Here is a 21353-nt window from a genome sequence, read left to right on the forward strand (position 1 = left end):
ACACTATTACCAAGGTCAGAAGTACACTATCAGTATTCTTTGTTCAGCTACAGAATAGTCCATATAAGCGCTATTTTACTCTGGTGTTAAGCTACAAAAATCAGTTAATGATAGCACTGCTCGTAATAGATCCAAATATGAAAATTGTCCAAGAGTTGTTGCGGTTTAAATTAACTCTGGGGTTTATTGTCATTTCACTTGGTAACTTCGATTCGGGTTCGGAAGTTTATGCCGACGCAAACATTGTGAAATTTGTAGTTCAGTCAAGTTTTAAAGAAGGCGCCACGTTCCTAGCTTACTGTCGGAAATAAGACAAAAACTCCAAAGACTGACTGTCCCGTGCAAGATCCTAAGGCTATTAACTCTTTCAGTGCTAAAGTCGACTTTTGTCGACATTTGGAGGAGCGGACAATAAACCACTTGTGACGTCATCAATTTGAAAGTCAGCAGATTTTGGTGGTAAGCATCTGATATAATAGAGCTAGGTTTGACCTTTTTCACAGAACTATTCATTTTGCGTATGGGTCGCATCCTGACAGAGCTAATCGAGAAAAAGTCAATCACTTTCTGGTGCAAAATCGGTGCTTGACATTTATCGACATTCATTTTCCAAAACACCTGTAATAGATCGAGCTCCTCTTTTAAGAGTTTACCAATGTTTTAATCAAAACCTTTTTGGTATAAAGGAAGGACGGCTACAGTAGAAAGGAGTGGAAATAACAAAGCCGAGAAAAACGAAAAGAAAAGGAGCAAGAGAAAACAATGGAAACGATTTTGCAAAAAAGTCCAAATTTTGGCTTATGCGCATGCGCCAAAGTACAGTTTTTGTGCATTTTTCCATGGAATTATGGAATTTTCAGCAAAATCTTGTTGCATTGTGGAAAAGTGCTTCCTAAGCAAAGTCGAGGGAAAATTAGGATCGTAGCACCAAAAATTCAGTTAAACGATAGAAAACCCTGTTTTTTGAGAAATTTAGCACTGAAAATCAGACTTGAAATCCACGTGCACGAGACTTAAAGTATGAAGTCCGAAGATTTGATCGAAGTTGTGCGAAGTTATCGAGAAGATAGGTGTGAAGGAAGAGGCCTGTCAGTTTTCCTTTTTCCGTTCATTAAATTAACTAGGAAAAGTTTGTCTCAGCAACAGAAAACAAAATAAAAACTGAAAGAGAAAAATAGTTTCATTGAAATAACAAAACGCAACAAACGCGTACGACTATGAAAGACAAAGTACATTAAGTCGCTATGTATTCTTTATACCCGAAATTTCACAGAATAGAAAGAAAAGAAAAATAGGAATTTGAATAACTGTTTTGGTCGATTGATTAATTGATTGATTGATTGACTGAGCGACTAACGGTGTGATTAAGATTAACACAATATATGTCTAATTTCACAACAGAAAGTGAGCTGATAATAACCCCATATCGGGGTTGCACTCTAAGAAGTATTTATTATTTCCCGTACGCAGTATTATGGATAGCTTTCAATTTTTATTTCATTAACAGTTCGTTCGAACTGATCGTACTTAAAAGCCTGGGAACAAATATTGTGAATTCAAACTCTATAAATGTTTTGTCTACAGAGAGAATTTTATAAACATCTCCATTTTTTAGAACTCCGAGAAAAACACGTTAGCAGATTTTCGAACATGTTTCGCGCAAGACATGTTGAGAAACAATTTTTAAGACCAACTATTAGCTGTAGTGAGTCAGTCGGGATTCAACATTCGACGTTAAGAGAGTTTTATACGAGAAGAGAACAAATTAAAAAGCAATAGTCTTGAAAATGAAGTTTGTTATCGTGGCCGTTTTCATGGCAATCGTCTTGGCGGTTGGCGTCGATTCAGCGTTCGTTCACAGCGTTACGAACGAAACACTGATCATCAGTGGTACAGCTGACGTTCAAGCTAACGTTCAGCTGCATGTTCCTATAGAAGAGATTTGGGTCGGTTTAACTGAAGGTAAAAGACCAGATAAAAAATAATAACTTCGATAATATTTTTGTCTTTTTAAAATTGATGTGCTAGAGTCATATTCGCTCATAGTCGAATACACTCTTGAATGTCACACTCAAGTTACGAACTAACTGATGGTGAATCCGACGAGACATGGAATTGAAGTCTTTTTGCCATCTTTGTTGCACCTAGCCTGACTAAGACACCGCGTAAACTAATTGCACATGTTTCTGTTTTCACCCTTGAAGGTCACCGATATCCCATCATTAACAGTGCTGATACCATTGCGCTGCGGTCGGCCTACACTTTTGGCAGCTACTCGACGTATTGGTTGGGCTGTCATACAACTCACTGCGACTGGCACGGCTGCCCAGGCGGCACCATTATCACCTCCTCAGGATGGTCTTCCTGTATTAATAACCGAATTATGTTTACCATCACTGCCAAGGGGAAGACGGACGGAGAGCCAATCTACAGCGGTGATACAGTGTCACTCAGTCTCAACCAATATGGCAGCAGTTACCGGCTGTATTGTAGCTCATCTTCAAGCAGCTTGTGTCGCACTAACTCGTACGTACAAACTTCACCTAATCACCTATCATTATTTGCTGCAATAACCCATAGCCAAAAGATATCGGCACTTAACGTTACATTGCTGCATTGCTAGCTATGATTTTACACCTTGAATGCTTTACTTCTTGATTTTTGCACTCAGTTTGGTAGTCCAGTCCCTGAACTCTCTCTTCCGCGCGCCCTTTATAGGGGCTGAACCCAGGCGCGCGAAGAGAGAGTCCAGGATAACTTGCATGCGCATGCGTCAGTTTTCCCCCCAAAATTGGGGGAAAACCATATTTGGCAGCACTTTTGAAAACGCGCGCGCACAAATGACGAGTTCAACTACGCGACCGTGTACTAAAGCCTAAAGCTAGCTTTCCAGTCAGTGTCTACTAAAAGCTAACGGCCAAAACACAAATCGCTATCCGTCAACTACTCCTAGTTTTGTAGCTGTTTATTGAATTATATTTAGATGCAATTGAGCACAGATTTTTTCTTGCATTTATTCGCGCGCTCGGTCGCGTAGTTGAATTCGTCATTTGAGCGAACATTTTTAACCGAGCGCGCGCGTCCCAAGCAAGTGACGTCACACTCCTCGCTTCTGATTGGTTCGTTCTGAGCATGCGCATGCAAGTTATCCTGGACTCTCTCTTTGCACGCCTGGGTTTAACCATATATAAAGGGCGCGCGGAAGAGAGAGTTCAGGGACTGGACTATCAGTTTGGTTGTTATGACACAATATCATGTCGCTCTAAATTAAACACTTGTCGTTTTTGACATTTTGTTTCAACTTCGAAATATTGATTTTTTTTATGATTGCCAAAAATGCCCTTCACTACCCCGTAGTTGGAGATGTTTTAATTTCGTTACCAACTTGCTTGACAATTTACTGGTATTGTTAATAATGTTAAATCGTTATCATCTTTTTAGAGTCACCAGTTCGATGACAGGAGGCGCCTGGTTGACATATTCGTACGCCACTTTCGAGATCTACGCCAAGAACGCTCCTGATAGGACCCCTGTGCAATACGGTGATGTGGTGGGCTTGAAATTCCCATACAGTTCCAACAGCGCCTGGCTGACCAACAGTGGCGGCAAATTTTATCCCCGTAGCTGCAGCAGCAGTAGTAAATCATCATGCGCAGCCGAAACTGAAACACTTGGACTGGCTTCAAGATCTTTAAGAAGTTGTCATAAGTGAAGTTTTCATACCTCGCCGAGTTCCAATGTCCTCAACAAGAGATTCAAGCATAAACAATAGATGTAGATTTTTTTTGCGCAAGTGTTGAATGAGTGAAATGCTCACGTTAAGCTTCGGGGAAATTAATTTGAATTGTCGCAAAGGGTTTGTTTTGGTTTAATTTTCAATAAAAGCCGGAGTTTAGAAACTGAAAATACAGCGTAATGTTATTGTAATGTTACTTTCTTTTTAATTCGGACAAAATGAAAAGTAGTTTTTGTTTGATGAAACTTCAAAGACCCACAAGCACACTGCGATGATCTTTTTCCTATTTCGTCATTTGAATTTTCTCGATCCACATGACATCTATATCCCAGACAAATATTTTTGAAAAAAACCCACTATTACTGAGGCCAGAAGTAAATTATCAGCATTCTTTATCCACAAAATAGTTTAAATTATGAACGCTATTTTACCGGTTAAGCTAAATTTTAAAATTATCAACAAGGTAAATGTGCCGCCGCAAGTTAAAATACTACCATTAATTAGGTATCAAAAGAGAAAAACTACATTCAGAAAATGGTTAAAAGGGGCGCAAAAATGTGAAGCGAAGCAATACAAACAGAGGAGTTTAAAAAGAAAAATAAACTAGCTCGGGGTTTATTGTCAATTCACTTGGTAATTTCGATCCGGCGGGTTCGCTCGTTCATGCTGAGACACATGTGAAATTTGAAGTTTAGTCAAGTTTTAAAAGCGCCAAGTTCCTAGTCTGTCGAGGTCGTGCGAAGTCATCTAGATCTGAGTCAAGTCCCATGAAGAAATAGGTGTGAAGAACGAGGTCTTAAGTACAAAGACCTAACTTAAACAGGATAAATTATTCCAAGAAAACGATATCGCAACAGCAAAAGTAGGAGAACAATAGCTTTTCTTTCTCACGTTCACTTTATTGAGCTATCAGCTATTCACGGACATAAAGACAATTTCGCTAATCTGTGACTTTGTTCCAGATATCTTTCATTCTGATTTAGAATATAGCCGCTGTATACGCGCGATGGAATTCTAGCGGGCATTATTTTTAATAGAACATAGCTGAAAATTATAGAAGCCCGGTACCCCGGATGTGCGAATTGTTTGTCGAATTTCGCTGAACGACTTCGTCGACTTCGCCTCTATTCTCTTGTTTTGTTGTTAAGAATCGTTGAAATTTGTTGTTTTTCTTTGGAGTTGTATACGCCACTATTTTGCCGTGAACTGCCCGAAATTGATTGGAAATTATTAAGCAAAACAAGCCGGACTCTCGAAACGCTTTGAGGTAAGAAACGTTTTTTAGCCACAATCTGAAGACAGAACACTCCAATTTTGTTCTTTTTAAATCGAAATAAGAGGCGAATTTGAAAAACTTGCTGCGAAACGAACGCATGGAAATTTTTCATTTGAATGAAATTGAAGTAGGCTTAACCACACATGAATGCGTAAATATTTCAACTAGATTTGTCGGCTTTGTGAGAATCTTTTCGTAGTTGGAGAAAGGACTATATAAATAGGAAATATGAATGAAATGGTATCTTGGTTTATTTATAAAGAAGCCGCCAAAGAAAAGAATAAACTAAACTTTCACTTTTACCAATGTTGCGTGCGTTTGTAAATGCCGTGAGCGCCGCGAGTCTTGTAAGTTCTGTGCTCTTTTTAATGCTATATTCTAAACCCACTAGAAGATGGTTTTCCTATATGTTCTATAAGAAAATAATGCACTTTTGAGGTTTAGAAAAGCAGCTGAATGCCCTCGCCTGACGGCTCGGGCATCCACTAGCAGCTTTTCTAGACCTCAAGCGTGCATTATTTTCTTATAGAACATGGAAAACCATCTTCTAGTAGGTAAATGTTAACCAGTTTTATCAAATAATTATCTTTTGTTTCTATCCATTTTTATTTCATATCGGAATTATTTGACTCATTTGTATGCAAAGCGGAAATAATCTCAAGTAATTTATAAATAACTCACCTTGCGGGTTTTTCTTTTCCTGTTCAGTCAATATTTGGAAAACTTGCACTCTCAGCATCACAAACGAAATAAAGGAAAAGGTGAAAAGGTGTTAAACAAGACGCGACAAAAATCATAGGAAAAACTCATAAACAGGAATAAAATGCGACAGCAATCGAAGATGGTCAATTGGGTAATATACTTTTCTCTCTGATGACCCTGAAATGTCGGTTTATACTGACCTTCGTCGACAATGTCCTGGCGTGTATTCACAATGAAGTTAAAATCGTCCAGTTCTGTTAAAAGATATCATGGCCAGCTAGTTTGATTACTCTGTTGTTAATCTAATCTCTGTGCGGGTATGTGACATGAAAGAACAGACATTCTTTGAGTGAAGAGGAGCGAAACGAGTGGATATGTTAGTGACGTAAATGAAGGTTCTTGATGTCTGTCTGCGGATGACACAGACATTTAACGTAGTTCCGTGTTCTGTGTTTACCTCTTCTCAGATCAATTCTTGCAAATGTAAATACGATAAAAGAAATCCTTAGCTTCGCTTCAGCCAATGGTTAATTATGCAATTATATTAATTAGTTTAGCGACTTTTCAGAACAAAAATGACCTGAGAAAAAAACCAATTCAAGGCTGACAGTCTTGAAAGAAATCCGTATAACACAAACTCAAAACAATCAATGAGAGCTTTTACCTATCGCCACAGAATTCACAGAATCGTTGTTGTCTCCATCTGCCATGCTCTTTGCTTATCCTCTTCAAAAAACTCTTGGTAGAAAATAAAACCATTTAAGTATAAAACCAGTCTCCCATTGAAGCAGCTTGGAGTTGAAAAAGTTATTTATCACCTGATCATAGGTGCTTCGGACTTATCTTCGGACTTCTTCTCCGCTGTCGTGCTGTAATTCACGTGTTTTTACTGACCAAGTAAATATAACAAATCTCCACAGCAGCCAAGCCAAACTGGGCTACTTGGTGTGTACTTATCTCAGTATAAAACCTTCTCTGTCTCGTGATCCACCTCAGTTATGAGATCTAAAAATGTATCGAGTTTCTTTCCACGAAACAAGGCAAGACAAGCCATTTATGAGACAAGGATGTATTTTTAAAAAATGTCAAGAATAAAGTTTACGCAGATTCCTGGAACGTTTTCAATCAATTACCAACAATTGTCTTCCCGTTGATCTTGAGAATAAAATAAAGTGCAACGTTTGTAAACGTTTGCCCGAAAAACTTGTTAAACTATCTAAACGAAACCATGACGGAACTTGTTCATTATTTTCGACACGAAACAATGTCTTTATTTATTTTATTTTATTTATAAAAGAATATTAATATTTTCGCGGTAACACCAATTTCCGTCTTTTCGTAGAGAAAGATTTTCTCGGCAACATAATGTAAAAAAAATCATGAACATGGAGGATAAATATAATTTCTCAGAACAAAAACAGGAAGAAGGTTTTTTAATTTGAGTAAAATTTTATGTCACGTCATTGGAAGAACGGAAGTAGAGTAACATGCCAGTGGTGATCACTGTTTATGTCACGTGAAATCATTAAGCACTACACCCAGTCAATCAGTGAATGGAATACTAACACGTGACTTACAAGGTAAATTTTAGACACGTGCGACAGAACAGAGTTCGTTGAAAAATTCTTGATAAAACCTATTCATCGATCAGTGTCCACCAGAATCCACGAATATATAGTTTTGACTGTCGGCCAATTCACGTCATATCGTGACAAAGTTCACGAGAGAGCGTTATAAATTTTGCGTCAGGTTACAAATGCATGATTAAGAGCACGTTCGTTCTGTTGTCCATTCTTTGGATTCTAGCAAACAAAACTAGGCTCAATTTTCAGCATAATTAGAAGCGAAGAGTTATTCGTAATTCTAGCTACTACAGTGTACCAACTCTCCTCTGAAGGGAAGTCAGCGGTATTCGATACTCGACGTTCAGAGAGCTCTACCGAGAAAACAATTCTTATAAGCAACACTCTTCAAAATGAAGTTTGTTGTCATAGCCGTGTTGATGGCATTCGTCTTGGCGGTTGTTGTAGATTCAGCGTCCGTAAGCGTTTCTGACAAACTGACCGTCACTGGCACCGTGGAGTTAAACGTTCCGATAGAAAAGATTTGGGCCCTTTTTTCTGACGGTAAAAAATAAGTGACGATAGTTTCAATATTCAATTTTTAGGCGATGACGTCAGTCAAGCCTTATGCCAGAGGCAGTGGGCGGAATTTGTACCACTTTCTGTTTCGATTCTGTTGCGATCGACCGATCAATAGGACTCAATAGAACCGAATGAGTTAACAAGAAATCGCTGCAAAAAACACGAAGTAAAATACGCCTGGAAAATTAGAAAGGACTGATACAAAGTATGAACGAAAGAGACAAATTATGTATTTGCGAGTTTTATTGAATTCAGTGAACAGACATGATCACATCTCTACATTTACTAATACAATGGAAACGCTTGACCTTACGTGTCGCTCGCGAGAAGTATTGAATATCGTATATTGAATGTCACACTACAAAATAACGCAACTTTTTGTTGAACAATCATTCAACCCAGAAATTGTCAGCTACTTTTATTTAGTATACGTTTATTTTCCTGAAAATTAAAGACCCCCTTGGGAAACGTCATCGCCTCTGCATGCACTGCATGTCGTTTATTTTAACTAGATATACTATTTCTATCACTATTACTCAAAATGAGAGACGTGAAGATCGCGTTCAAATGCAATTCGCGATTGCCGATGAACTAACTGCACTATTGTGTTTTCACTCTTCAAGGCCGCGGATATCCCACCATCAACAGTGGTGACACCATTGCTCTGCGGTCGGCCGCAAGCGGCTATTCGATTTACTGGATGTCCTGTGAAACTTCAGACGGCTGCTCTTTGACAACCTGCCAAGGCTCTACTATCAAGAGGCAAGAAAAGCAAGGCTGACGCTACGTAGAAATGAAAAAACCTTAACGGGACAACGACATGATAGAGTCCAAACTGAAAGTCAAAAATGCAAACTCTGGACAGCTGTTTCGACCTGATTGGGTCTCTTCAGCAGAGTGTATGCTGCACAGAATAGAACAACCAGCGCAAAGACAGTTGTCTATAAAGTGCTCGTGGTAATGACAATCCGGATGGGCTCAAATTCAAACACTCGCCCATTGATCACAGCCGCGTGACTATTACTCAATAGGTCAAGAATTCGAAGTATCATGTCGTTGTCTCGATAAGGAAAGTGAGAATAGACAGAACTATCCTTACACTGAAAACATGGACAAAACCATGTGAAAAACAACACTGCAAACATGGACAAAACCATGTGAAAACAGTGAAAATGTACAGCATATCGGATCTAAAAGATCTACGGTCCAAATAAAACTAAAAGTGACAATAGAAAGCAAGGGACCGCGGACGAAAATGCTGCTGTGTACGTAGGAGCTGGCGACAGCTCTAATCAGCCAAAAATAAAAATACAGAGGCAAGAAAAGCAAGGCTGACGCTACGTAGAAATGAAAAAACCTTAACGGGACAACGACATGATAGAGTCCAAACTGAAAGTCAAAAATGCAAACTCTGGACAGCTGTTTCGACCTGATTGGGTCTCTTCAGCAGAGTGTATGCCGCACAGAATAGAACAACCAGCGCAAAGACAGTTGTCTATAAAGTGCTCGTGGTAATGACAATCCGGATGGGCTCAAATTCAAACACTCGCCCATTGATCACAGCCGCGTGACTATTACTCAATAGGTCAAGAATTCGAAAGCTGTCGCCAGCTCCTACGTACACAGCAGCATTTTCGTCCGCGGTCCCTTGCTTTCTATTGTCTACTATCAACCCCTCAGGATGGTCTTCTTGCTCAAAGCAAATGATGTTTACCATCACTGCTAAAGGAAAGAAGAACGGAGAGGCAATCAACAGCGGTGATACAGTGTCACTCAGCTCCAACTACTATGGCAGCAGTTACCGGCTGGAATGTGTCTCTCCTTCAAACTACAAATGTCGAACACGATCGTAAGTTAATAATTCATATGATCATCTGTACGTTGCATACGTGCTTTGATTTGGTCTCGTATTTTACCTCCATGCTTAACTTGTTGAGTTTTCACTATTTCGTTATGGCGCAATACTTTTCGCTCTGATGTAACGCTACTTGTCGAATTTGTCTCAATCTGGCTGTAAATAGCAACTCAAATCGTTTTACTTGCTTCTTTAAGCTTCTTTAGTTGCGACTTCGAAATATCGAAGATAGATAGATAGAAAACAAAAAAACAAAAATGTAAAGGGAAGTCACAAAACACAACCCACGGTCTGGCCAGGACCTTACGCATGCGCACAACCTATCACATGGGCAGTGGCAACCATGGACAGCTGTTTCGGCCTTATTAAGCCTCATCAGCATTGTATAGCCGTTGGGCAGCAATAGGACTAAAAGCCCTATGTAGTCTGCCATTGCTGCCCGACGGCTATGCCAGGCTGATGAGGCCTAACAAGGCCGAAACAGCTATCCATGGTTGCCACTGCCCAGATGATAGGTTGTGCGCATGCGTGAGGTCCTGGCCAGACCGCGGGTTGTATTTTGTGACTTCCCTTTACATTTTTTTTTAGATAGATAGATAGATAGATAGATAGATAGATAGATAGATAGATAGATAGATAGATAGTTAGATAGATAGATAAAGTTTGTGGCCGTGAAAACATGAAACTGACGGTTATTAAAAAAGTACGGGCAAAAGACCAGTTTACCAGGAGAACAAGAGAAGAATACTGGATAAACAAATTGAAGCCGGCAATAAACAGATTAATCTAACCTTTCCATTATATTTCCTTTATGTTGTTTTTATTATAATTACATAAACCACGTGCACATTACCGCGTCAACTGCTGGGAGCAGGGGTGGCGCAGTGGTGAGAGCGCTCGCCTCCCACCAATGTGGCCCGGGTTCGATTCCGGCCCCGTGAAATACGTGGGTTGAGTTTGTTGTTGGTTCTCGTTCCTGCTCCGAGGGTTTTTCTCCGGGTTCTCCGGTTTTCCTCCCTCCACAAAAACCAACACTCCAAATTCCAATTCGATCTTGGATGCACGTACACGTCTTTACGAGCTCCCGAGCTCTTCCGTGTCACGTGGGTAAATAAATTACAAAAATTACAACCAATCACGTTATCCTACTTTTTTAATTAACGGCATGCAATGCATGCTAAGGCGATGACGTTCCAGTATAGCAAGTCAGTATGTTTGAATCGATCCTAGTCGGAGGAAGAATAGACCTTTTGAGCTTTGTTTGTTTGTTGTCCCATTTCAGACTATGTGATGTTACCCTTGAAAATTTCTTCTTTCTTAAACAAATTCACGATATTCAGATAGATAAAAGGAAATTCTCTAGGAAGCATCATGTAATTTGTAATAGGCAATTTACATACAAAGCTTAAAGGTCTATTGTTGTGAGTGAAAATGTGAGCCCAAAAGATATCCAAGTAATTTAACACCAAAATTGATTATTGTCGATTGAAGTGTGATTTAAGTTGACAGTTTAGAGACTGATTCATTTGCTATAAAAGAGGAAAAAGGGTTTGTCAAGTAAATATACTTTTCTAATAAGTTGCTTTCAGGTGGTATTTTTTATTAAGTTGTGCATTCCAAGGTAAGGTTAGTTTCTAACCAATGTTTATAAATAAAAGGCAAATATTGAGCTGCTTTAATAACAAAATTGACATTTTAACTTGTACAATTCTAAATGAATGTCTTTTATCCTGATTTTATACAGTGGAATGGAACATAGTATGCAACAGTACTAGAGAGCCAGGAAGCTGCCACAACTTTGGCAGAAAAAAATATCTTAAAATAGTGTATCTTGATTTACGCTTGTTTATATGCAGCGTCGGAATCTTATTATTTAATTTTGGAGGTAGCACACACACAGTACAAGTGAAGTCCAGGAAGCAAGGCTGGTACATTGATTTACTCCCCGATTTACTCTTGTTTAAATGCGGATGATAGTTGTCTAAACTGACTGTACAATCCGTAATGCAAGCTATGTCCAATAAGTCCAAAATATTGTTACAGTACAAGTGGAGTCCAGGAAGTAAAGTTGATACAGTGGTGAGCCAGTGATGACTTCCGATTGAAGGGTCTTAACATGCAGAGCAATAAAATTGCAACTTTTTTGTATTTCATTTTTTTTTATTTTGCTTAAATTACAAAACAATTTTGCAATACATTACATGCATACAATGTGATGCAATAAGTAAAAGTAATGACCTTCGTCAAACAGAATGGCCTAGCATTAATTTCCATACATTAGCGAGGCGACACACAGGCGATACATATCAGAAGACTGTGTGACATTTTCGTGTGTAAGGGTCACAGAGTCTGAATCAAATCAACAGCACTTTGAAATAAATATTATCAGTACGTGTTCAAGTAAAACAAGGACTTCAGCTTAGATAGTCAGAAAGTCCACCTTTTCAATCTTTTGCAAGGAACTGCTATCGGTTGACCTTTTAGTACAGGCTTCTACGGAATTAAAAGTTACGAAACTAAACTTATGTCGATCGTCTACAATAATTACGAACACTTCAGGACTGATGTACTCCCGGCATAACAAATCGAACCCAATCGAACTAAATTTCAATCGAACTCAATCGAACTCGATCGAACTCAATTCATGGATTGAGTTCGATTGAGTTCGGCAATCGAACGAAATCGAACTCACCGAAAAGAAAAAAAATCAATCGAACCCAATCGAACGTTCGATTTTCGAACTTGTGATTTGTGTAAAACAGGCATTGAAAATCCATAACCAGATCTTGGAAGCTCGAGTTACTTCAGCCCGGAGTGTAGCGCACGTGTTTTTCGTGAACGAAGAAATACTGCAGAAATGGCTTCAGATGCGATGTGGATTGTAAGCTTCAAATGTGTAGTAAAAGGCTACCAGGAATGCCACTTTGACGTAAAGGATGGCGAAGTTTTCAAGGTTTGAAAGAAAATAGGCAAGAAAGGCCGTGCATTCCGCATTGTAAACGAGCGCATCTTGACACTCAAGAATTAAATTTAACTTTTAATTTTGACCTGAGGAGAAAAATAATTTCACTGTTGCATTTACTATTTGTCCTTTCTATCATGGCAGTAATTATAAGATGCTTCCATACATCCAATATACTGACGCTCGTTCACCTCTTACTCTCTTGGTTACTGTTAATTGTCCAAGATGAATTTGAGAGAATCATGTATATCGTTAGTAAGATATTTATCATAATCATCCATCTACTGTACGCCGTTGCCTGTGTCGCGGTTAGTAATTTGCTTGTATTTTTGACTAAAAGTAACCCTTCGAGTTGTCTTTCCGCAATTGCAAGTTAGCTAAAAAGGAAAGAGTACAACGATTTCGGAATACGCCCGTGGGTATAGTGATAGTTTTGTTCTGTTCTGTTTTTTTCTCTTTACTGCCGTGGACAGTTTATAAATGGGGTTTCTATTATTGAATAAATTGTAAAAAAGCACGAGAAAAACCTGCTTTGATGGGCTTGCTTTGTACATCCAAATTGGTCGTTACTATTCCAGACGACCTGCAACTTACAGACCCAGAACGATCCGTTCTCAGAAAAGGACTTTCTTTGCTTTGTATTGGTTTACCAGAGCCAATCGAACGCAATCCATTAAATTGTGTTCGATTGAGTTCGGAAACCGAACTCAATCGAACACAATCAGATGGATTGAGTTCGATTGAGTTCGATTTGTTCGATTGAATTCGATTTGTTCGGAAATCGAACTCACTGAAAGTCTGGTGTTCGATTTCGTTCGATTGCCGAACTCAATCGAACTCAATCCACGGATTGAGTTCGATTGAGTTCGATTGTGTTCGATTTTCGAACGTTCGATTAACTATGCCGGGTGTACTGCATGACTCGTGCGAACTCAGATTTATCCGCTACCTGATAAAGTAAAACACTCACTTCAGGCCTGAAACCTCTGTTCGACATCTGATGCTATAGCAGAAGTTGTAACAGAAAATTGTTACTCGCCACAACTCAAGAGGGCGAGTCGCGTTGGAAAGAAGTAAATAAATAAGCTTAATATTATCGATAAAAATGCACGCTTAGTCAAACAAAGGTTTCAGATAGCTCACCTTTTCAAATGCAATCTGATCAAGAAACTACTATCGGTTGTCGCCCTCTGAAACAGTCTCAAAAGTTACGACACTTCTAAACGGCCTTCTCCACTTCTCAAATTCAAGCTCGAGTCAGTTATCGCGTAAAAAACTCAAGTACCGTAAGTGAGCTCAAATTTATCCGACGTACATCGGTCTTTCCTGACCCGAAATCTCCATCTAACTGCCAGAAATCAAACGTGTTTTGCCGATGCTCTCAGCTGCGAAAGACGATTCACATATGACAATCAAACATGGCGGAACGAAAAGTAAACAATGCTTCTAGTTCTCAGTTCTCATAATTAAGTAACCCTCACACGATCGAATCCTCCATCGTTCCCTAGCATATAGGCGTCACCGCCTAAAAAATACCCGGGGGGGGGGGGGGTACTCCCTATAATGGCCTATACGGGGAGGCTCCGCCCGAAAGGGGTACCTTTTTCAGGCTTCAGGTATATAAAAGGGTAGGGATTTCACGAGTTTGAGTATATGAAAGGGTATGGAAATCTGTCATTTGGCTATTTAAAAGTGTCTTTTATTAAAATATTTCGAACAGACGCAATTTATGGCTGTATCATTTTAATTTATTAAGCGCTACATTAAAGTGACAAGAAAACGTCCTATTTTAAGTACACGCCATGTCTCTTAGTTATATGAAAGGGGTACCTTTTTTCAGTTAAAGGTATACGAAAGGGGTACAATTTCTGTCAAAAATGGTATATAAAAGGGTAAGGGGTTAGAACTTGGGGCGGAGCCTCCCCGTATAAAACTTTTTTGAGTACCCCCCCCCCCCCCCGGGAAAAAATACTTCTGTTGACACTAACCGAAAAACGCTCCTGAAGAAGGCCGAGACGGCCGAAACGTAGAGCATTAAAAGCTAACAAGTCTTGACTGGAGTTGGTTACTTGACCGTTACAAATATCCCTTACATAGATAGATACATAGATAGATAGAAACTCTATTAATTGCTTCATAAATCTCCTTGTTTTGCCAAAAAATTTTTAATTAATTTTCAGTACATTCAGATATCGATGCCCAATACCCGCATTTTCAGATTTTCTTTAATTTAGTCACCTGCTTGCCTGAGAATGCAGTGGTTTTGTAAATGACGTTGGATCATTGTCTTCGTAGAGTCACCAGCACGATGACAGGAAGCAACTGGCTTACCTTTTCGCAAGCTACTTTCCAGATCTTCTCCAAGGACTATTATGATGGTTTTCCTGTGCGATACGGCGATGTTGTGGGTTTCAAATATCCGCACCTCCCCAACAACGTCTGGCTGCGTTACTACGCCAACAACATCCGTCCCCGTAGCTGCAGCAGTAGCAGTAAAAAATCTTGCATAGACTCTTGGTCTAGCTGGAACATCTTCAAGAAGTTTTCATAAGTGAAGTTTCGTCGAAGACGTCAATCCTCAACCAGAGATTCAAGCATAAACTGTAGATGTAGTTTTTTTCGCACTGGAGTTAATTGTGTAAAACCTTCAATTTAAATCACCGGAAAAATTCATTTAAATTGTTGCAAAGGTTATTTGAGTGATATTTCTAATAAAAGAGTTGAGGAATTTAAAAAAAAGTGTGATGAACTGGGATGTTCCTTGTGGGTTGAATATAAAAAAAAACAGAATTGCGCGCGATTGATATCCTTACCGTGTTCGTCGTTCCTTAATTTCACACCGCATGCAGAAAAATTAAAATAAAGCTCAACCACTACTGAAGATCGTCAATAACACTATCACTATACTTTATCCAGTTTTTGCACGTAAAATAGTTCAAATTATAAATTTTTACTTTACTCAGGTTTCTAAAAGGTTTAGAATAATAACACTGCAAGTTAAGCAGATTTCAAAACAGAAAAACTGCGCGTAGAAATGATCAAAAAAGGACGAGAAAGTCAGTTGAAAAATGACAGACAGGAACAAAAATAAAACGAAATAGAGATAGCTCTGGGGTTCATTGTTAATTCGCCGGTTATTTTCGATTCGGGTCCCCGGAACATTCGGACGGAAACTTGACAGTAATGTCATGTGAGGGTCAGTCTCTTTATTTTTAAAAACGCCAAGTACCTAATCTAATTCCGCTTACTATTCAAAATAACACGAACTTTGAAGAGTACTGATCGAAGGAAAAAAAACTCTTGGTAATACCTACTTATCCCGCAAAATCCACGAATATATAGTTTTAACTGTCGAGCAATTCACGTCATATCATGACAAATTTTACAAGAAAGCGTTATAAATTTTGCGTCAGGTTACTAATGCGAGATTGAGACCCCTGTTCGTTCCGTTGTTGATCATGTCATTTATTCTTTGGACTATAGCATCGATCTAGCAAACAAAACTAGGCTCAGAAAGTGATAAATGATCATCGCAGTGAATATCCAAGCAATTGGAATAAAGAAGCCTGAAAAAAAAATTCAGGGCTTCAACGGGATTCGAACCCGTGACCTCCGCGATACCGGTGCGATGCTCTACCAACTGAGCTATTGAAGCCACACATTGAGAGCGAGGTTCATATATGAATCATTTCATATACATTACATCATTTCACTCCTCTCACGGGTAAAATATGAACTCACAATTGACCTCGCTCCCAATGTGTGGCTTCAATAGCTCAGTTGGTAGAGCATCGCACCGGTATCGCGGAGGTCACGGGTTCGAATCCCGTTGAAGCCCTGAATTTTTTTCAGGCTTCTTTATTCCAATTGCTTGGAAATTCACTGCGATGATCATTTATCACTTTCATATCCATCCGCAGTTCATATATGAATCATTTCATATACATTACATCAAAACTAGGCTCAATTTTCAGTATAATTAGAAGCAGAGTTATTCGTAATTCTCGCTAGGTATTGAATTTGTGAAATTCCAGAGTTCTATTAAAAAATCATCGCATCACTATGAGATGAACAGTCAAAGGCGGGCGAAACTTACTGAATTCCAAATTAAGTTTTCCAAATTAAGAGAAAAGTTTCCAGAAAATCCGAAAACTGTCAACTTTCGGAAATGCAATCTATTCAAGTGATTCGACCGAAAATTAAGGGAGCAAAATCGATTGCAACGAAAATTTCCGGGAAAAAGGTTCGAATATTTGGGTAAACCTCCCGAGGTTGTTCTCTTTTTGGAATATCCAGAAATTCCACCCAGAATTTGTGGTCGAATGAAAAGTGGTATGTGGATGGCAAGTGAACTAGTTTGGGAATAAGTCCTTTGTCCGCCATTTTTAAAACTACAAATGACGTCACACGTGTTGCCCTCGGTTGCTCTGACAACCCCGCGAAAGTTCATTGTGCTCTTTTCAAAATAAAGATAATTTTCTTTTCTGTGCCCAATATATGATTGTCCTGCTGCAAGAATCATTACTAACAACGTCAAATTATTCGGTTCTTTCATTTAAATTTTGTTTTTCTTTTTTGACTGAGAAAAGGTTTTTAACAGATTTTCTAGTTTTCGGGGGAAACATTATTTATAATGACACTTATAAGTCTCCTTGCAGTTTGCAGTTTCATCTCCCTTTTTTGAGTGCAACAAAAAGCATTTCAGATAGAGTAAACTGGAACTTTCATTTGACGCAACGGTCCCGCTCACTGGTCGAAGAGTGATCAGATATCACCAGTTTTTCAGTCGTTAATTCTTGGAAAGATTTGTTCCTGACATTACGGCATGCGCAACATTAACAGCTAAATGACAATAAAAATATATAATATAAATAGCACCAACGCAATTTTGTGCATGATCAGTCTCAGTTTGCGAAAAATCTGTTCAGCGATTGCTATTTACAACAGAAAACGTTTATTCTACAAGTCGGCGAGTAAACTTTAATTTATCAACTTAACACACCGATCGGATATCATAATCAGAGAAAGCAAAACTTATTACATGCTCTGGGCTCGACTCTGGACAGCAGGCGTCCATTAAAGTTTATAATGCCTGGCCACTATGCCACAAAAAACCTTCTTACATTTAATTCTCGTGTGTACAATTTTTTTTGTATTCGACAAAGCAGACTACCTGTTTTGCAATCTAAGATCGTTAGCTGCGACATAGGGATACAGTGTCAGTTCCGCCATTCTTGGCGTTATGGACTCATGTGCATATTATTTTTGACTTTGTTATATTTTAATTTTTCAGTGTAACCTGTAGTGTTTCAGTTTAATACAAATGTTAACTCTGTTTGGCAACTTTTTTTTAATTTCAGCTGAGTTCAATAGCGGCATGCTTTTTTATTCTTTGCAACTCAGTCGAGTGTATCATAGGGTTCATTGTCGCCTCTGCTCCGTCTTGCAAAATGTATGGAAAGAAGTATTTTGTTTTGTTTTTTATCGCTTCTTCCTTCAACTTTGTGTGCGCATTTACAGTTTTTCTTTTTCAATTCTGTTTCTAGAATGGCTTGAAACTAGTATGTGTCAGTGAGTGCGTCGCTATTAGAATTTAAAATAAAGTTTTGTATAAGCATTTCTATAGTTGTTTAGTCTACAGATACGGAAAAGTAATAACTTCATTTGCAATTTTCAACACGTTTATAGCGAGACTTTTCGAACATGTTTCGCCTTAATGTTGAAAAACAATTTTCTAAACCTAGCATCTTCTGTTATGAATTTAGTCAATATTCGACAATCAACGTTCAGAGAGCTCCATAAGGAAAAAAATCTTTTGACGGAGAGCCTTGAAAATGAAGTTCACAGTCATTTTGGTGTTGGTAGCATTTCGTTCAGCGGTTTGCGTGGACTCTGAGTCAGTTAGCGAATCTAGCGACAAAATAACGGGTAACATTTAGTATTCACATTCTCGGCTACAAGAAAGATTTTAATAAGCCGGTTTATCTGACCTCAACAACTTTTAACATCGATAACCTCGCTATTCGATTTTTGCAGTTGACTGCAAAGCATAGTTCTGCCACTTATCTCAAAGTTGTGGCAATACATTCTAAAATTTTAATTTTCACTGCATTGTTTTCATTTTAGCTAGTTAAGCCTGGTTCTCATATGATCGTCCCGATCGTCTCTGTCGCTTCTGTCGCTTCAAAAAGTTTGCTTGCTCCAATCACCTTAGACTTTGCAAACGACAGAAGCGACAGAGACGATCGGGACGATCATATGAGAACCAGCCTTTAGAGCCAGGCGCGCGCTCGACGGACAAACAATGAATCGAGGAAAAAAATGCGGCCGATGAAATCAGCGGATTTCTTCGCAAAATCGAGTATATATATTTTTTTTAAATCAAAAATATATTTGAGAGTCAGTATTGTTTTGATCATGACTTAATTTCATTCTTTTTTTTTTCTTGAAAGCCACCGTTCTCCTATCACCAGCGGTGACACCATTGCTCTGCGGTCGGCCTACAGTTCGCGGGGTGTCAACTCGAAGAAGTGGCTCGAGTGTACGAAAGCTTCATGCGGCTGGACAAACTGCCAAGGCACTGCTATCGACTCCAAAGGATGGTCCTCCTGTGATAGGCGAATGATGTTTATTATCACTGCCAAGGGGAAGAAGGAAGGACATACCATCAACAGCGGTGATAAAGTGTTACTTAGTTCCGTAAACTATGGTCCTCGTTATCGGCTGTCCTGCAGTAACTCGACTAGCGCCCCGTGTTGCGCGAAAACGTAAGTGCATCCAGTAATTCACACTAAATTCACCTTGTATCAAGTCATGATCCCAAACTAATTTCTGGCAACGACCATAGAGGGTCTATTATAGGGGGTCGTTCATATTTCGTTCAGACCGCCATATTTTTTTCGTCCTGGACCGCAAATGTTTCGCGAAGACCGAAACCGTCATAAATTTCTTGACCGTAAACCGCCAGATAATAAAGAATTTTCCCGCAGACCGACGCTCAATATGGCTTAGTCCGCTAAACCGGCGGGTATAATAGAACCTCACCATAGCCAACAAAAATATAAAAGTAAATCTAAAATAGATTTGTTTTTTCAGTTTAACTAACAATTAATAATGATTTGCGCCCTTGATTTCTTCCGGCCAGTATATTTAAATTTTAAGGATGCGTTACATGAAAGATCTGTCGCTCTTTCTGTAGTCCTACAAGATCGATAAAGAAAGGCGACTGGCTGGAAGATTCGGACGCCATTTTCCACATTTTTTCCCACGATGCTGTTGATGGTACTCCAGTGGAAAATGGTGATGTGGTTGGCTTCAAGTACCCGTACAGCTCCAACAGCGCCTGGCTGACTTTCTCCGGCCGCCACTTTTATCCTCGTAGATGCAGCAGCAAGAGTAAAGAGCCTTGCGCAGCTGAAAACAAACCAATTGGCTTCGTGATCTTCAAGAAATTGTGAAGTTTTGAAGACCTGAAGTTTCTGAGTCCTCAACCAGAGATTCAAGCATAAACTGTAGATGTAGATTTTTTTCGCGCTTTAATTAAATGAGTGAAAGCTCAAGTTAAGCATCGGGGAATTCGTTTGAATTGTTGCAAAGGGTTTGCTTTGTTCTTATTTCAAATAAAAACCGTTGAGGAATTGAAAAAAATGTTTGGTGGTACTTGTGGGTGTGAAATGTATATTTGCGTTCACATATAAAAAATGCAAAAAATAGTAAGTGTCTCCTATTAAAAAAAAATGAGCCTACCATAAGTTTACTCAGTTAGCCATTAACCTTCCCCAAAATAGTCTTCTGCGTGAAGTAGCCAAAGCCCAAAGATCTTCCCTGCCAAATGTCCTTTCTGAAGTAAAATCTGATTTAGGTCTAAATGCGAAGGCATAATCTGAATTATAAAGCCTTATCCAAAACTGGCTAAATTCTTTCAAAAAAGTGAATTCATAACTCCAAATGTGCGAAAAAGCAACTTTAATTTCTCCTGTTCAGTGGGTATGCGTTATTGAAGAAGACAGCTTTGGTTAGCAATGGTCTTCCCATCTTAAAGTGTCCTGTTGTACAATTTAGCGTAATCAATTTCAAGCTTTTGTCATCAGTTCCTCGTCACTCATAGTTTCCGCTCTATTTTTTAAAATCTAAAAGAGAAATAAAACAATCCCTCACTCCTTCAGTTTTCCTTTTTCCGTTCAATAAATTTACTTTCCAAATTTTGTCTCTGCAAAAGAAACACATCTAAGAAAAAGTACATAAAGTCACTTTTTTGCCCGGGGCTTTTTTGTCTTAAAACCAGAAATTTCGCTACAAAAGTAGAAACCTGAATAACGATTTTGACTGACTGGTTGATTGATTGATTGATTGGTTGGTTGGTTGGTTGATTGATTGACTGGTTGATTGACAGCAAAGAAGGATTGATTTTAAATACAACTTATGTCTAATTTCAACTGAATCTCGAAGACTGAAATGGCCAAACAAGGCTAGCTTAGTACTAAATGCACAATTTTACCGATACATTAAAAATCGTTATCCTGGCCCAAGTTAAGCATTTCATACAAGCTGATAGAAACCACGGGAGACTTTGGCAATTTGTATTCAAATTTCTGTAAATGTTTTGTCTATAGAGCGGAATATTATAAACATATCGGTTGTGTTTAGAACACCGTGAAAAACACGTTAGCAGACCGTCT

At 38.9% G+C, this 21353-nt stretch overlaps 3 protein-coding genes across 3 annotated transcripts; all 3 read left to right on the forward strand.

Moving 5' to 3' along the window:
• Window positions 1-1714: 1714 nt before the first annotated feature.
• Window positions 1715-3978, forward strand: LOC144660203 (uncharacterized). Its single transcript, XM_078520803.1, has 3 exons — window positions 1715-1962; window positions 2205-2526; window positions 3442-3978. Exons 1-3 carry the CDS (start codon window positions 1788-1790, stop codon window positions 3710-3712), a joined length of 768 nt encoding a protein of 255 aa, XP_078376929.1. The 5' UTR covers window positions 1715-1787; the 3' UTR covers window positions 3713-3978.
• A 3493-nt stretch (window positions 3979-7471) lies between these two features.
• Window positions 7472-15367, forward strand: LOC144660232 (uncharacterized). Its single transcript, XM_078520831.1, has 5 exons — window positions 7472-7840; window positions 8482-8620; window positions 8808-8812; window positions 9539-9707; window positions 14971-15367. The coding sequence occupies exons 1-5, from the start codon at window positions 7690-7692 to the stop codon at window positions 15224-15226; spliced, it is 720 nt and encodes a 239-aa protein (XP_078376957.1). The 5' UTR covers window positions 7472-7689; the 3' UTR covers window positions 15227-15367.
• Window positions 15368-19162: 3795 nt separating this feature from the next.
• LOC144660226 (uncharacterized) lies at window positions 19163-20145 on the forward strand. Its single transcript, XM_078520828.1, has 2 exons — window positions 19163-19442; window positions 19874-20145. The coding sequence occupies exons 1-2, from the start codon at window positions 19297-19299 to the stop codon at window positions 20130-20132; spliced, it is 405 nt and encodes a 134-aa protein (XP_078376954.1). The 5' UTR covers window positions 19163-19296; the 3' UTR covers window positions 20133-20145.
• The last annotated feature ends 1208 nt before the right edge of the window (window positions 20146-21353 follow it).

This window comes from Oculina patagonica, chromosome 7, assembly GCF_052425735.1.
Source record: "Oculina patagonica isolate OP01 chromosome 7, crgOcupat, whole genome shotgun sequence".
Lineage (NCBI taxonomy): Eukaryota > Metazoa > Cnidaria > Anthozoa > Scleractinia > Oculinidae > Oculina > Oculina patagonica.

Coding starts and splice junctions, on each gene's coding strand:
- LOC144660226 (XM_078520828.1), top strand. CDS start 19,297: ATGATGTTTATTATCACTGCCAAGGGGAAGAAGGAAGGACATACCATC. Junction 19,443..19,873: donor GCCCCGTGTTGCGCGAAAAC/GTAAGTGCATCC, acceptor CTCTTTCTGTAG/TCCTACAAGATCGATAAAGA.
- LOC144660203 (XM_078520803.1), top strand. CDS start 1,788: ATGAAGTTTGTTATCGTGGCCGTTTTCATGGCAATCGTCTTGGCGGTT. Junction 1,963..2,204: donor TTGGGTCGGTTTAACTGAAG/GTAAAAGACCAG, acceptor TCACCCTTGAAG/GTCACCGATATCCCATCATT. Junction 2,527..3,441: donor AGCTTGTGTCGCACTAACTC/GTACGTACAAAC, acceptor TCATCTTTTTAG/AGTCACCAGTTCGATGACAG.
- LOC144660232 (XM_078520831.1), top strand. CDS start 7,690: ATGAAGTTTGTTGTCATAGCCGTGTTGATGGCATTCGTCTTGGCGGTT. Junction 7,841..8,481: donor TTGGGCCCTTTTTTCTGACG/GTAAAAAATAAG, acceptor TCACTCTTCAAG/GCCGCGGATATCCCACCATC. Junction 9,708..14,970: donor TACAAATGTCGAACACGATC/GTAAGTTAATAA, acceptor TTGTCTTCGTAG/AGTCACCAGCACGATGACAG.